We start from the raw sequence: 13,137 nt of genomic DNA, 5'->3' as shown, positions 1-13,137 counted from the left end.
ACAGGGCAAAAGGAAAGGCAGAGTTTGATTAAATAACAAGAAAATGAAGTATGAAATCTGTCCTTGTTCTCTGACACTGACTGCCGCTGAGTCTGCTGAGATGTTGCCTACATCTTAGATCTCTCTTGTTAGAAAAGTGCGAGAATTAAACCCTAACGGTTTTCTGCGAATTGCTTTTGTTTCAGGTGGCAAATCTGAGTGCCAAGGACAGCACTTTCACACTGAAAGACTGTGTGTACAAGGAAGTGCAGAAGGACTGGCCTGGCTACTCCGAAGGAGATCAGCAGTTGCTGAAGAGGATACTTGTTCGGTAATTATTCCCTCTTCTCTCTCCTGTCGTCTGGAGCTTGAAAGTGCTGGGCCAGGTCGGTTACTGTAAATCAGGGTACCCGAAGTCAGTAGCAGCGCGGTAAGTTGAGTGTTTGGCTTACTTTAACATGAAGTAAATCTGTTTGTCATCCAGGCGGCTGACTGAACTTGAATACCGACGTGGATGCGCTCCACAGATGGTCCTGGGTTACCTGTAACTCGTTACGCTAATAGCTAGGGGGAGGCGTGGATGGGGAGCAGAAGCTGTTACCGTTAAAAGCCGATAGTGGTTTGAAGTCCTGGGTGTGAGTGGATTAAGGCAAATACGTCCAGCCGAACTCCCCACTGGAACTCTCCTTTCCTCTTTCCATATCTGCTTGTGCACGGCTTCCTGCGCAGGCTGCCGTGTTTGCGGAAGGCAGGGAGACAGACGCCGTTGTGGAGCCGCGTCCCCTGGCTCTCTGTGCTCGGTTCCTCTGGGTGTCCCCCTTCCTCCCGAGCTGGTTGCGCTGGAGACTTCACTGCTTAATTCCTGCAGTGTTCTTTGGATGTTTGAGTGTATATTTTTCTGCTGTGAATTGTTAGTATTGCAGTTGCCCTGCAAGATGAAGATTTGATTGAAGTGAGGGATGCACGAAAAAGCAGGAGGCAGTTCTGCAGAGATCCGTCCCCTACAACACGTGCTGGTTGTCCCGCTGCCCGTACAGTGTGATCCTCACCGTCCCCGGGATTCCTGTTCTCCTGTTCCTTCCTGAAAATAGCCCTTCACAGAGTTGGAGGAGACAGATTTGTCCCATTGGTTCCTAAAGATTTTTTCGCTCTACAGATATTTTTCCTTAGGTGAAGCCTCCAAGCTCAGAAACTCTTGGCTGGCAGGCAAGGATTACGTATCTCCCAGGTTCCTCAGGCAGAGCTCTCTGAGCGTTTCCGTTTCCCCCTCCGGGTTTGCCGTGTGTTTGTACTGACTTGGTGCAGATTTTGTAGTGCAGATAGTGTTTTCACTTGTTTGGGGGATTTATTTTATTGCACTTTTGGTTGAGGTTAAGTAGAGTGTGCTCCGTTTGAAGTGCTTCCATGATTTGAAAGCACAATTGGCTTGGAGATGAGACTTTGTTAAACCAACGGTAACTTGCACTTCAAGAGCTTTGGCATGCTAAAGAAAAATCAAACTTGGTTAAACAGCCTTGATGCTGAATTGTAATTAAATGGAAAAACACAAGTGCCATGCAGTCTTTATGGCTTTCCGAAAAGTTAATTTCTCCCTGTAGAAAGCCATGTTTACTGCTTTTTCTAGAATTGTGGCGTTCAGTTATGCGAAAAATCTAAAAATAGACTTGGAAAGGATGTATTCAACTGTACAAACAAAGACCTGCTCAGCCGGCGCAGGTAATGAGGCTGCAAAATGGAAAAAACACGCAGGGCTGAGGACAGTAGAAAAACATCCACCAACACGACACGGCACCAGGCGCGGGCCTTCGCGGAGCCGATCCGCCGGCTTGCCTGGATCCAGGCGGCTGTTAAACGTCCTCGGTTTGCAGCTCCGGTCGCCGCTCGGTGGCTCGCCGGCTGCGGTAATTAGCGCGTCTGCAGATATTAAACCTGTATCTAGCGGCGCCTGTGTCGGGCTAAGGCGTTTTTCCTGATGTTTGTGTTTCCCACCCTGCTTCCACCATTGTTGTGAAATGTTTGTCCGCTGTTACCGGAGCCGATGAATTGAAAGTTGTCGTCTTCCGTTCACTTTTTTAACTCCATAATTAACGTGTTAGGGGATGGGACAAGGTTGCTCAGTCTCGTCAAACGGCCTCCAGAAAGCCACTTTCACCACGGTGTTTACGGAATATCGCTGTTCCCTTCCTGTTTTCACAGCCTCCGAGTACTTCGAGTTGGTGGTGGCTGTTGAGATTGTTCTAAATAAAATTAAACAAAGCAGTGGCTGAAGCCAGAGCGGCGGTGAAGCTACGGGCGTCTGGGTGTTGCTGCAGTGCGGCCGAAGGGTCAAGTTCAGGTTAAAAGAAAATCTTGTCAAGCCGAGGGCTCTATCTCTGAAACGATCTTCCCGATGTTTGGGAAACGTGTGCGCTTTAGAACTGCTTGTGGCCTCGTGTGGAAGAATTTAGACCTTGGCTGTTTAGGCTGTACGGCTGTGACACCATGACTGCAGAGCTCGTTTAGTAAAACCTTTAACCCTGAATTTTATTTTTTTTTTTAAGTTGACAGCTGCAACTTGACGCAACAGTAGTTGTTCCTGGGTGATTAATACCCGGGCAGTCCGGCCGGTGTCAGGAGAGTAGGGCGAAGCGGTGCGCTGCAAAACTTCACTGCCAGATTCAGAGAGCCCCGTGGGCAGCGGCGATGCCCGGCGTGAACGTGGATTAACGCGCTGATGTGATGAGAATTACTTGCATTGGACTTTTTTTTTTTCTTGCAAGAGGTTTCTGTTGTTTATCGAACGCCGCAAATACAGACCAGAGTTGAGCTGGTTTGCGTGATGCAACTTAAAAGTGTTGTTATGAAGCCCGAAATGTCAATCCTGGTGGCCCAATAATATTGTACCAGTTCCTGTATAGTCCTGCTCTTCCCGGGCCCGGAGGGGCTTGCTTCTGAAAGAGGACTGCTCTTCCTGTAAAATACTGTTCGGTAGTGCTAGTGAGTGGGAGAACGTATTCCTCACCACCCGAACTTGAGTTTCAGCCTGTTTTCAGGGTGCTTGCTTTCTGACTTTTCTCCTGAAGGCAGTTTTAACTGATTGAGGGAAACTCAGCAGAAATCAGTTTACACAACCTCTTACTTACCGAGCTGTATTTCTGTCACAGCAAGAGTATACAGTCCAGTGCCGGCTTTACTAATCTGTATATGGATTATTTTTTTTAAGGCTGTAATTCCTTTGTTGTAATACTTATGTCACCAGTTCGAGAGAGAAGAGGTAAAGCTGTCAGAAAATAACTTCTGTCCTCGGTAGGGAATCCTCTCGCGCGCCGATAGCTCGGCCTGCCGCCTCCCTCCCTGCCACAGCGCCGGTCCAAGGCGTTGCCTCCGTTCACAGAGAATTACAAAAATCATGGGAAAGCAAGAAAGGAATAAGCAATTACCGCATGATGTTGATTGATATTGTCCTGTAGGAGTTTCTTCTTTCTAGGTTTTGTCCGAGATCGAAGCTCTAAGTGCCTGAAGGAGCTACTTTCATGGTACCTTCAAGCAGTCAGAGTGTGAGCCCACAAAAAAAGCCCTTTGCTCCAGGAAGGTTTGAAATACCATCTGTCGGCTTGTCCAGCGCGGGATCTGAACAGCCCTAAATTCTGTTTTTCAGGAAACTCTGTCAGCCACAGAACAGTAGCGGTTTTCAAGGAGAAGCGCCTTCCCTGAGTCCACCCAAAGACAACGTGAACTCCAGCTCTCCTCCTCAGGTGGGTGATCCCTCTCCCAGGGCGCGGGGTCCGGTGAGCGCAGAGCCGGCGGTGGGCTTCGGCGGAGTTGCAGGCTGGGTGTAGGTCCGGGCTGAGCCGTTCGGCCTGACTGCACGCTGTGATCACCTGCTGCTGCAGGCTGCTGGGTCGAGAGGCGGTGGGGTTTTTTCCGTTTTATGAAGTTTGAGTCTAATTCTGGGTTTCCTCAGCAGCTGTTCCTCCTCTGGATGTGGTTCAGGGACGGCCTGCGGGGAGGATCTGTGACAGCGTGTCTTCGGTTCGGTTTTAAGGGCTATGTTTTTTTCACAGTGCCTACATCCCTCTTGGAGTTCCTGGGAGAGCGTGAGCTTGTGTTTTACTCATTGCTAATAATTGACTGGGACGAAGCAGTAATAAGTAGCTCCCAAACACGGTTGAGTTATTAAAAACCTTGACCTTTTGCAGCCTAATTGCTGTGACGGATCAGGGGTAGGTTGGTCTGCTCTCTGGTTTGTTGAGATGCCGGTGCGTGGAGCTGTGAAAAGTCCATTTTCGCTGATTTTCCGTGATAATGAGCTACGAAGGAGCTGCATTTGCTTGTGAACAGATTCTGTCCCCGCTCCTCTCGGTATCTCTTAGCGCAGGCATTTCTCTCTCGCATTGTGAAATACCAGCTTCCCTTCTCCGCCGTGGGTCAGCCCAGACAAGTTGAGTATTTATTCTCCTCCTGCCAGTGGAATGTGTAATGCCTACTTGTCTGGACAGACGCGCTGAGGATTAGTGGCAAAGAATATTAGCAGGTAAAGAAATTATGTGCTTTCTGGCAGTGAGAGGGAGGCAGTTCTCTGCTAAGAACAAGAACTGTGCAACTTATTTGCCAGGTAGCTAATTCTAAATCCTCTCCTGCTCTGCTGTGGGCATGTTCCTGGTGAATAACGAACAATCCCCTTCTTTAGAGTTAGATTGGAACGACACAGCGCTGTTAAGAGGCTGGTCTTGTGTTTTTCTTAACCTAGTTCTGAAAAAATGTAGGTTGAAAAATCGTCTGGCTGTATGGATTTTGAAAGACGCAAGGGTCTGCAGGGGGTGTTTCTGGTCTCCTGAGATGAGCCAGTCGAAACTTTGGGTGGTTGATTGGTTTGGATCTAGAAAAGGTTAGTGAAACAGGGGCAACCAAACACGGAATGGATGTTTCCGGCAGCGCTTCTACTGTGGGCTGTGTCAGACAGCAAACCACAGATGGCTCTTTATTGTAAGCCATCACTTTTTTTTTTTTTTTTAAACTCTGTAGCTGTAGCTTCTGTTTAGAGAAGGGATGCCTGCTGATGGTTGCAGGCCCAGCAGAAGACTGGGATTTGGTAGTCTGGAATGCCAGGTATCTTGGGGAAGTTTGGTTGTGGAATGAAGGCAAAGAGAAAGGTTGGTCTGGTGATTGTAAGGAAGTGTGGCAGAGCAGGTGCCACACGCGTATAGCAGCTCATCACCAAAGAGGTGAAGTTGGTGAAGCTGGTATTTGGCTTTAGAGGAAGCTGAGTCAAAGACGGCAGGGCTTGGATCTGTCGCTTGTTCTGCGGCCTGCAGCCAGAGCGAGCGGCCCCTGCTTTCGGGAGGTGGACGCTGCTGCCGTGATGTTGCAGAGCCGGTTAGACATGCTGTCCTTGCCCCTTGAGCTCTCTGGCGGTATGAGAGCTCCTCTTCCCCATTACCTCACAGGTGGGGAGGGTTCCTGCCACCCAGCAGTGTCCTGGAGACCCCGGAATGGGCAGAGAGAAATAATAACTGGGGGGGAAAAGTGCGAACCGGGCAGCCGTGCATCCAGTCGCGCTTCTGTGGCGGAACGAAATTTCCGTTGGCAAACACGTCGCAGTCCTGCCTGAGACATAAAGAAAACGATAAAATATCCAAAAGAAATAAGCAGAACTGTTGCTTGTTTTCCTCTGGGCACTGAATAATCTTTCCTCAGGGTTTCTGCAGCCCCATGCCGCGGGCAGGCGCACACCGCTGCGCTGATGGCCGTCCAGGGTGATTCTGGCTGGGGCAGGCGCCACGGCTCTGCGTCGTGCCGGCTGATGGACGGGTTGGTCCGTGGTGCAGCTTCCCTGGTAGCCTGTGGGCAACGGTTTGCTGGGCGGTAGGGGCACACAGCGCTCCCTTCTCCAGGCCCTGCCTGTCACTGTCCGGGGGGGCTGGCGGGGAACAGCTGGGAGCTCTGCGCTGTAAGAGTATTCGGGTCGTGTTGGCCTGTGTGACCTGGCCTTTAAAACTGCTGCGATTCTCTTCTTTTGCCTTAAATTCTGAGAACCTAACAGTTAACGCTTTCTCACCTCTTCCGGGAAATGGCGCTTTCTTGAGAAGAGGAAGGAGTGGTATTGCGAGAGTGAAGTTGTCGACCGCAGAGTTGGTAAAATGGGTCGGGAATAAAATGCAGAACTTGTGAATCCCTCCCTGCTCGAGCGCTGAGCACGTCTTTCCTTCGCAGGGACTTTGAGGTGCTCTCGACGCCACGCCGCGACCGGAAGGACGGATGGTTTTGTGCTTGCTGCCGTCCTCTGCTGGGTGGCTGGCTCGGGGAGGGTGGAGGACAGGGTTTGCTCCTGAAGGGTTGGACTGGCAATGAGAGGCACGGAGAGCAGGCTGGGTCGCGTGGCCTCTGTAGGAATCTGCGCAGGAGATCAGTAGCTGCTGACGTGACGGTGGGTTTCTAGCAGCTCTCCTGCCGAGCCGCAGGCTCCAGAGCGGCTGTCGGGATTGTCAGGAAGCGGTTTGGGATGGATCAGATTCGGCAGGACCTGGCAGGCCTGGAGCCCGTGCCGGGACAGCCTCTGAGCTGGAGGCAGCTCCCCCTGGTAGCAGAGCTCTCTTTCTGGGGCTGTCCCCTTGTTCTCCGGCCTTGCACCACCACCTAGCGGTAACGGCATCCAAGTCTGCCCTCTAGACCTAAAGAGTTTTGTTTTGTTTTTTTTTTTTCTTTTTTCCTCCCCAGAAACGATCCCAGCCTCTGGAGTTTATCGATCCCCTGGCCAACAAAAAGCCCAGGATCTCCCATTTGGCTCACAGAACTCAGCCCACTTTCAACGGGAAGCTGAATTCCTCCAACGGGAAGGATGCCCCTGCCCCTGCCCTGCCGCCGGCTCTGCCGGAGTCGGTGAGCTCCAGCTCCAGCCTCCCGGTGCTGGAGCTGCCGAGGCCTCACGATCCCCTTTCGGACGTCAGCAATGACTTGACTCACAACGGCAGAGACTGTGAGAACACGGAGACGGCTGACAGACTGACTCATCCTTTGTCGACAGACTGTCCCCAAACGAGCAAGCACAATTGCAGCTCGTATGTAAAAACCAAGAAAAAATCCAAAAAGCACAAAGACAAGGAGAAGGAGAGAAAGGAGAAGAAAAATGAAGAGAAATGCAAAGAGGAGAAGCAGGACTGTGAAGTAATAAAAAACGCTGAGTTAGTTAGTGTTCCCCAGGAGCAGGTGACAGGTACGTGCGGTCCGAGGCGTCCTTCTGCGCGGCTCGTGCCGAGATAATACTGGTATCGCCTGCGTGTGGTTGCTGCTCTAAACCCGTTTGAGGAAAGAGATCGCGTGCCCGCTTGCAGAGCCTCTGTGGTTCACGAAATCGTACGGCTGCCCCTGCCTACGAATCACCAAATGCGCTTCCTCTCAGAAGAGGATATCGGGTTTTTCCTGTTTAACCTTCCGTCTGTCTGGAGCTGCCTCGAACCGTGTCGTGTTTCTCCGTGTTAAATTAAAAGCCGTATGAAAACACGGGGATGAAAGGCAGACATCAAGATCTGTTGGGAAAGGCAGCGCTGCTTGATTACTTACAGCTCTTCCCCTTGTGTTTGGTGTTGCGATGACTCCCGTATTGATTTTTAACCGGGTAATGAAAAGTTAGTCACAAAAGCTTTTAATGCTGGGTGCAAAAGAAATGCTAGATAAGTCTTGTGATACACGCTGTTAGAGCGGCGTACCGCCAGCCGCTCCAGCCCGACAGCTCCCTTGTTGCGTCCCACCATTACTCCGAGTTGCTTTTTTCGGGGCTAACGCAGCAGGGAATCCGTTGCCCCTTGAGAGGCGGTGGAAATGCTCTCCATCTGTTCTGAAGCCAGTTCTGCCTACTCTTAGAAGTTAGAGCAGAGCCCGTGTTGGCTAATCCGGACCGTTCCCTCGCGGGTGCCTGCAGCTCGCCTGTTCTCCGCTCTTTCGCCAGGCTTCCTTACAGCTCCCCGGCGTGCTGGGGCTTCCCTGCCGCCTCTGGGAACGCTGCAGTCCCGATCTGCTGTGAAATTCCTTTTTTGAATCCATCTTATTTTCCTTTGCCCTGTTCCTGCTTTCTGACACGAAGTTCCTCTCCGTGCTTGGCGCGTGCAAGTCGTCCAGTTTGGGCTCAGAAGGGACAGTAACCCAAAAACCTCATTTGTTGGATTCCCGGAAAGGTAGAGTTGTTTATGGCAACCCTTGGTCCCGGTCGCTGTGTGGCACTGCACAACCACGCTCTTCTGCTCTGATCGTAACTGTTGTGTCAGCCCTAGTTTTTTTTCTGCACACGTTGGTTTTCTTCCCCGTGTGCTTTGTGTCTTGAAGGGCAGTGGGTAGACGCGCACACCTTCTCTCTCTGGATGTGTGTTTTTGTCAGGATTTCTTATAAATACCAAAATACTCTGAATTCTTTCTTCGTGGAGTTGCTGACCCTGTACCACCTTCTCTGCTTTGCTTTGCAAACAGTTTAACGACTGGCTTTTTGTTAATTAGTTGGAGTCGGGTTTTTTTCCTGCCGCGCCGCTGATGTCTGCGCGGTAACGAATCCGAGCTGGGCTTGGGAGCAATCGTAAACAGGATGTGGTCAGTGGCCGCTCGGATTTCGCACAGCAGGCTCGCGCCTGAACCGGGATCTCTTCCTTCGTGCAGCTAGCATGGGCCTGGTCCCGCTCCTTCTGACTGCGGGACGTGGCTGGCAGCCTTCCCCGCGTCCCCCACGGGCCAGGGACTCCAGGGAAGCCCTTTCTCCCGGGAGGGTTGTTCCAGAGGCGGTGGAGGGACCTCTGGGGGCCTTTCAGCAGTCAGTAGGTGGCACTCACGGGCAGAAGAAACCTTCCGTTCTCCCCCACGATCTGTGCCTTGCAGGCGGGTGGCCAGGTAAGGATCAGAGCAGAATTCCCTGCAAACATCAGCAGCAGGCGTTGAGGCTGGGGCGTTCGTCACAGCGTGGCTTTTCTGCCGTCCCGCCGTTCCGCTCAGGAAAGCCTCTCTGTGGAAACGCAGGGGAAAACGGGTTTCGTAAAGACGGAATTCGTGTATTGCTTTTCCGTGCCTGCGTGTGTCACGCGGCATTCCGCGCTCCCTGCGGCTTGTCTGGGGTGACAACTGTGAAGCAGCGCAGGTGGGTGTGGGGACAGGCGAGTCGTGAGGCTCACACACACCTTTCCTCCGCATCTGTGGAAATCGTGCGGTCAGGGCACTGCTGGCTCTAGGGAGCAGGCTTGGGAAGGAGAAAGGCTTTTTTACAAAGCAGACGAGTTAAATCCTTTGCCGCCTTCTCCATTTGCCTCTTACTTTGTTGCCTTCTCGTGGGTGCATTTGCTTTCTGATGAGGGCTTTCCGTAGAATGGACGGTTTGAGAAATAGCCCTTTTCAAACCTGCTGCACCTGCTGGCTTCCTCCGGACCGGTGATGCAGTGTGGGATGGGCTCTGCTTCAGGCTCGTCTTCCGAATCCCGTTCCTCCTGAGGTCGCTGGTCTCTTTGCTTAAACTCCTAAACGTTCTTAGCTGGGCTGTGCTTGAGTCGCGTTTCTTCACCTTGATAGCACAGAGAGGCTTTGGTTCGTCCGCAGGGCAGTGGGGCTGCGCGAGGAAGAAGCCGCGCGCACGTCTCCGCTGTGCCCCACGGGAGTGCAGAGAATTACCAGTGGGAATCCAGATGGTGTAAAATCAGGAGGCAAAACGTGCGCCTTGCTCGGTGCTCCGCTCGTCTGAACTCGTAAATAGCGTTTGCAGTTCAGCAGCGTTGGTACCAGTGCTGTCCCTGCCTGTGGCAGGGTTTATAAACCGGTTAAAGGAAGGGGTTTGGCGCTGGCTGACGTTGATATTGCGTGGCTGACAGGTACTGGAGACGCCGTGACGTCTCACCCGCCGTACTGTGGATCTTCTGTCCTTGTCCAGTCAAAGCAGAACAGAAATCCTTTAGAATGTGATAAACTGTGTATTGCAGATAAGTTTATGACTGTGAAGTTTAATTGCAAAGAGCTTTGAAGTTGAAGAATGTCTGTAAACAATTTTTGTTTTTGCAGGTTTAAACGGAACATGCAATAATTCTAGTGTACCAACATCAACTTCAGAAATGCCAGATTATTTATTGTAAGTATATTTCTCAGTTGCTTCGTCGCGCTGGGGTTACGTTTCAAGCACTCGCAACGTGCTGGGGATTTCTGTTGGGCTTTAGTGTTACTTGATAGAACTTTGTAAAGCAGGTTAAAAAAAAAAAAAGTAAATCCCACTTTGCAGATAGTTCCTGAGGCAAAACTTGGTATCAGCTCCGTTCCTTACCTCCTCACGGAGTTCAAGGTGATCTTCCTATAACCGGTTCCTAAAGTGCTCCAGGAAACGTTGCCTGCCTTGAAGGGCTTTGAGAGGATGAACCATTTCCGTGTTACAGCTGGAAACTTTGAGAACTGATCTGCTTTAGTGGTAGGGAGGGCAGGGCGAGAAAGGATTGTGAGAGGTTGGCTAGTTCTTCCCTGTCGAGAGCCAAAATCGTCTGCATAAACCAGCGAAATGTTCTGCGTGGGGAGGTTATAACCCACGGGTTAGGACGCGACTCGTTTCACCTCTTGACTTTTTAATCAGATCCCCTTGAGGTTAATTAAACGGTATCCTTTCTGCTGAAGCACAGAAATCCCTGTGCCAGAAATCTGCATGAAGCCAAACGTGTTACAGACAAAGCTCTGTGACAGCGACGAAGCGTGGCTGTGGGTGATGTTCCCTCTGCGCGGCTCGGCCTGGGTTTTTGACGCTGTCAGATCTGGTTTGGCTCTGCCGCGATCGCGCAGAGGGAAGAGGTGGAGGAGTAGGCGGCATCGCTCGGCTCTGCAGGAGCAGTCGCTGGAGGTGACTGCAGGAGGTTCTTGTACGCTTACCAGGCTGCGGTTGGCTGGCCTGTACGAACCGCTCGAGTTGGCATTTCTAGTGCCATTCAGAAGAGTGCAAATGGCTGGGTTGGTCTGGTTTTTTTTTGTACAACAGATGTGCTGATCCCTCCCGTAGAGAGATCTTGCAGCTCAGTCCGTCTCAAAGAAATCCTGTCAGGTTTGGGAGCTCCCGCGCGGTCTGTCCTCTCAGCTTTTGGTGTGATCGGACCGTTTGGATCGCTGGCTCCTCGCATTACGAGAGCTGTCAGTGCTGTTTGCGCACCGGCGAGGACGGCATCCTTACCTCGCAGCAGCGTGTCCTGCGTAGATGCTTATTTACGCTGACCGCTAGCAAAGGCTCCACTCTTGGAGGCTAGAGTGCACCTACGTTAACGAAGTGAAAGTTTTCCCTTCGTTTGCTGCCTCAGTCAGCTCATGCCTCTTCGTGCACCGAGCTGGCACTGCCGCAGGCAGGGCGAGGTGGCGAATTGGAGTCATCGCCTACGAAAAGATGAACGTTGCCATCAGAGAGGACTGGCTGCTCGGCTTTCCGCAAAGTGCCAGGTTTAGTGGCTTTTTGTTGAGCTGAGTAACTTTCAGAGAGCCTCGCAGGTGCCTGTGTGAAACCTGAGCCCCGGTGTTCGGTCCCGTGGCGTATCTTCAGGAGGCAGAGGTAACAGTCAGCCTGTTCAACATGGCTTCTCGTTGTGCGCTTGCCACATAATCGCACTGCGAGCCTTTTGCCGAACGCTTTTTGTGTTCCAGTAAAGGCTCTCGGTGCTGGAAGCATCGTATTCCTGCTGTTCCAAGGTCTGGCACAGATGCAGAACTCCGTGTTCTGCGGGACAGCAGGAGTTAGAAAAGCTGTAGCAGTGCTATCTGAGTGTCCTCCCACACCCTCTGCTGCTCCCAGGCTTTGCTGTACCTGCAAATTCCCCCTTATCTGCCGTAGATAAGACATTTTGGGAGCAAACACTGTTGTTTTACGCAGAGGACACGGCAATAATCCTGACGGTTACCTCCGTGCTACTGTAGGGCAAATTGTAAGAGACTGTTTGTTTTCAAGTGCAGCCGCCTGGTAGACTTACCGTCCTGGTTTTGGCGTTGCAGGGTTCGTGCTGTCTGGAGAGAAGACTTATTAAACCCATTAACTCAATTGTTCTCCCTCCAGAAAATACGCAGCCATTTCCTCGTCGGAGCAGCGTCAGAGTTACAAAAATGACTTCAATGCGGAATACAACGAGTACAGAGACTTGCACGCCCGGATAGAGAGGATAACTCGACGGTTTACGCAGTTAGACGCCAAGCTGAAGCAACTTTTGCAGGGCTCTGAAGAATATAAGGTAGAAACAGAAAATACATCTTTGGGAAGGCTGCTTCTGCCAGTAGCAGTGCTGATGCTGGTTTTTTCAGCCGCCCTGTGTGTGGGGCTGTTTGGGATGGACGGGTGTCTGCAAGGTACTGCCCAGCGCCCAGAACCGGTGGAAGCGGAACACGCGCAGAGCTGACGGCTCGGCAGCCTGTTCTTAAAGCAGCCCTGCGCTCTTTCGCTTTCAGGCTGGAGCGCACATCACGGTACTTGTTGACAAGGCGAGGCCTCAGTGAGACAATTGGCGTCTTCAGCCAAAAGCTGCTGGAAGCTATTAGTGTGTCCCAGCCAGAAAGCTGGGATTCGCACATGTGGTAGCATATCGGGGCTGGAAGGGGAGTTAGCGCGGGGTCATCTGGTTCTCTGGGATCTTTGATCTTAATAACCTCGCATTACTCAGCCTGTCAGGCTGATTTTAAAAGAGCTTTAACTATTCATTGTCTTGAGAAAGTAAGTCTCACTGAGTATAATAAACAGATTTTTACAGAGCACCTACTGTACAAAGCTCTGTTGCCTCCCTCAGACATCCTTCCCCTCTCTGAGAAATTCAGGGATTCCTCGCTGAATTATTTTTCTGTCTCAGGGAAAAATTAGTCGGAGCTGTGGAGGGAATGTCAGTTATCCTGCCGGCCTGAGTGCCTGTTGCGGGTAGTTCTTGTGGCTGGGGAGTGGGACCTGATCCTTCCAGTGCTTCTGATGTCAGCACCAGTATAGTCATGGAGCCGGCGAGGCTGGCTGTAGCCATCGGATCTCCCGGGGAAGTTGTGGAGGGAGTAGGTTTTGGAGGAAACGTGTACGTCGAGCCATCGGTAAACGCTTGCCCACTGCAGTAGGCTGCAGGGCTGTTGGCTCTTGGGAAAATAATAAGCTATCTTTTCCTTTTTAGACCATCCATGATCAAATTTTACAGGAATATCGGAAAATTAAAAAGGTAAGTAAAAATAGTCAGC

At 51.4% G+C, this 13,137-nt stretch overlaps 1 protein-coding gene across 5 annotated transcripts in view; it reads left to right on the top strand.

Moving 5' to 3' along the window:
• The window catches only part of ELL (elongation factor for RNA polymerase II), a 53,361-nt gene that overhangs the window by 37,463 nt on the left and 2,761 nt on the right, over positions 1 to 13,137 (top strand). For 3 of the 5 annotated variants that reach the window (XM_086767695.1, XM_086767696.1, XM_086767694.1), the window contains 6 exons: positions 186 to 310; positions 3,617 to 3,713; positions 6,676 to 7,171; positions 9,982 to 10,048; positions 11,990 to 12,161; positions 13,074 to 13,118. In XM_086767695.1, coding sequence (XP_086623821.1) covers positions 186 to 310; positions 3,617 to 3,713; positions 6,676 to 7,171; positions 9,982 to 10,048; positions 11,990 to 12,161; positions 13,074 to 13,118 — 1,002 coding nt within the window. The remainder of the gene's footprint in view (positions 1 to 185; positions 311 to 3,616; positions 3,714 to 6,675; positions 7,172 to 9,981; positions 10,049 to 11,989; positions 12,162 to 13,073; positions 13,119 to 13,137) is intronic. The other 2 variants (XM_086767699.1, XM_086767698.1) reach the window with 1 other exon arrangement.

This window comes from Chlamydotis macqueenii, chromosome 26 (assembly GCF_036417535.1).
Source record: "Chlamydotis macqueenii isolate bChlMac1 chromosome 26, bChlMac1.mat, whole genome shotgun sequence".
Taxonomy (NCBI): domain Eukaryota; kingdom Metazoa; phylum Chordata; class Aves; order Otidiformes; family Otididae; genus Chlamydotis; species Chlamydotis macqueenii.
This window is presented reverse-complemented; position numbering and strand designations above follow the sequence as displayed.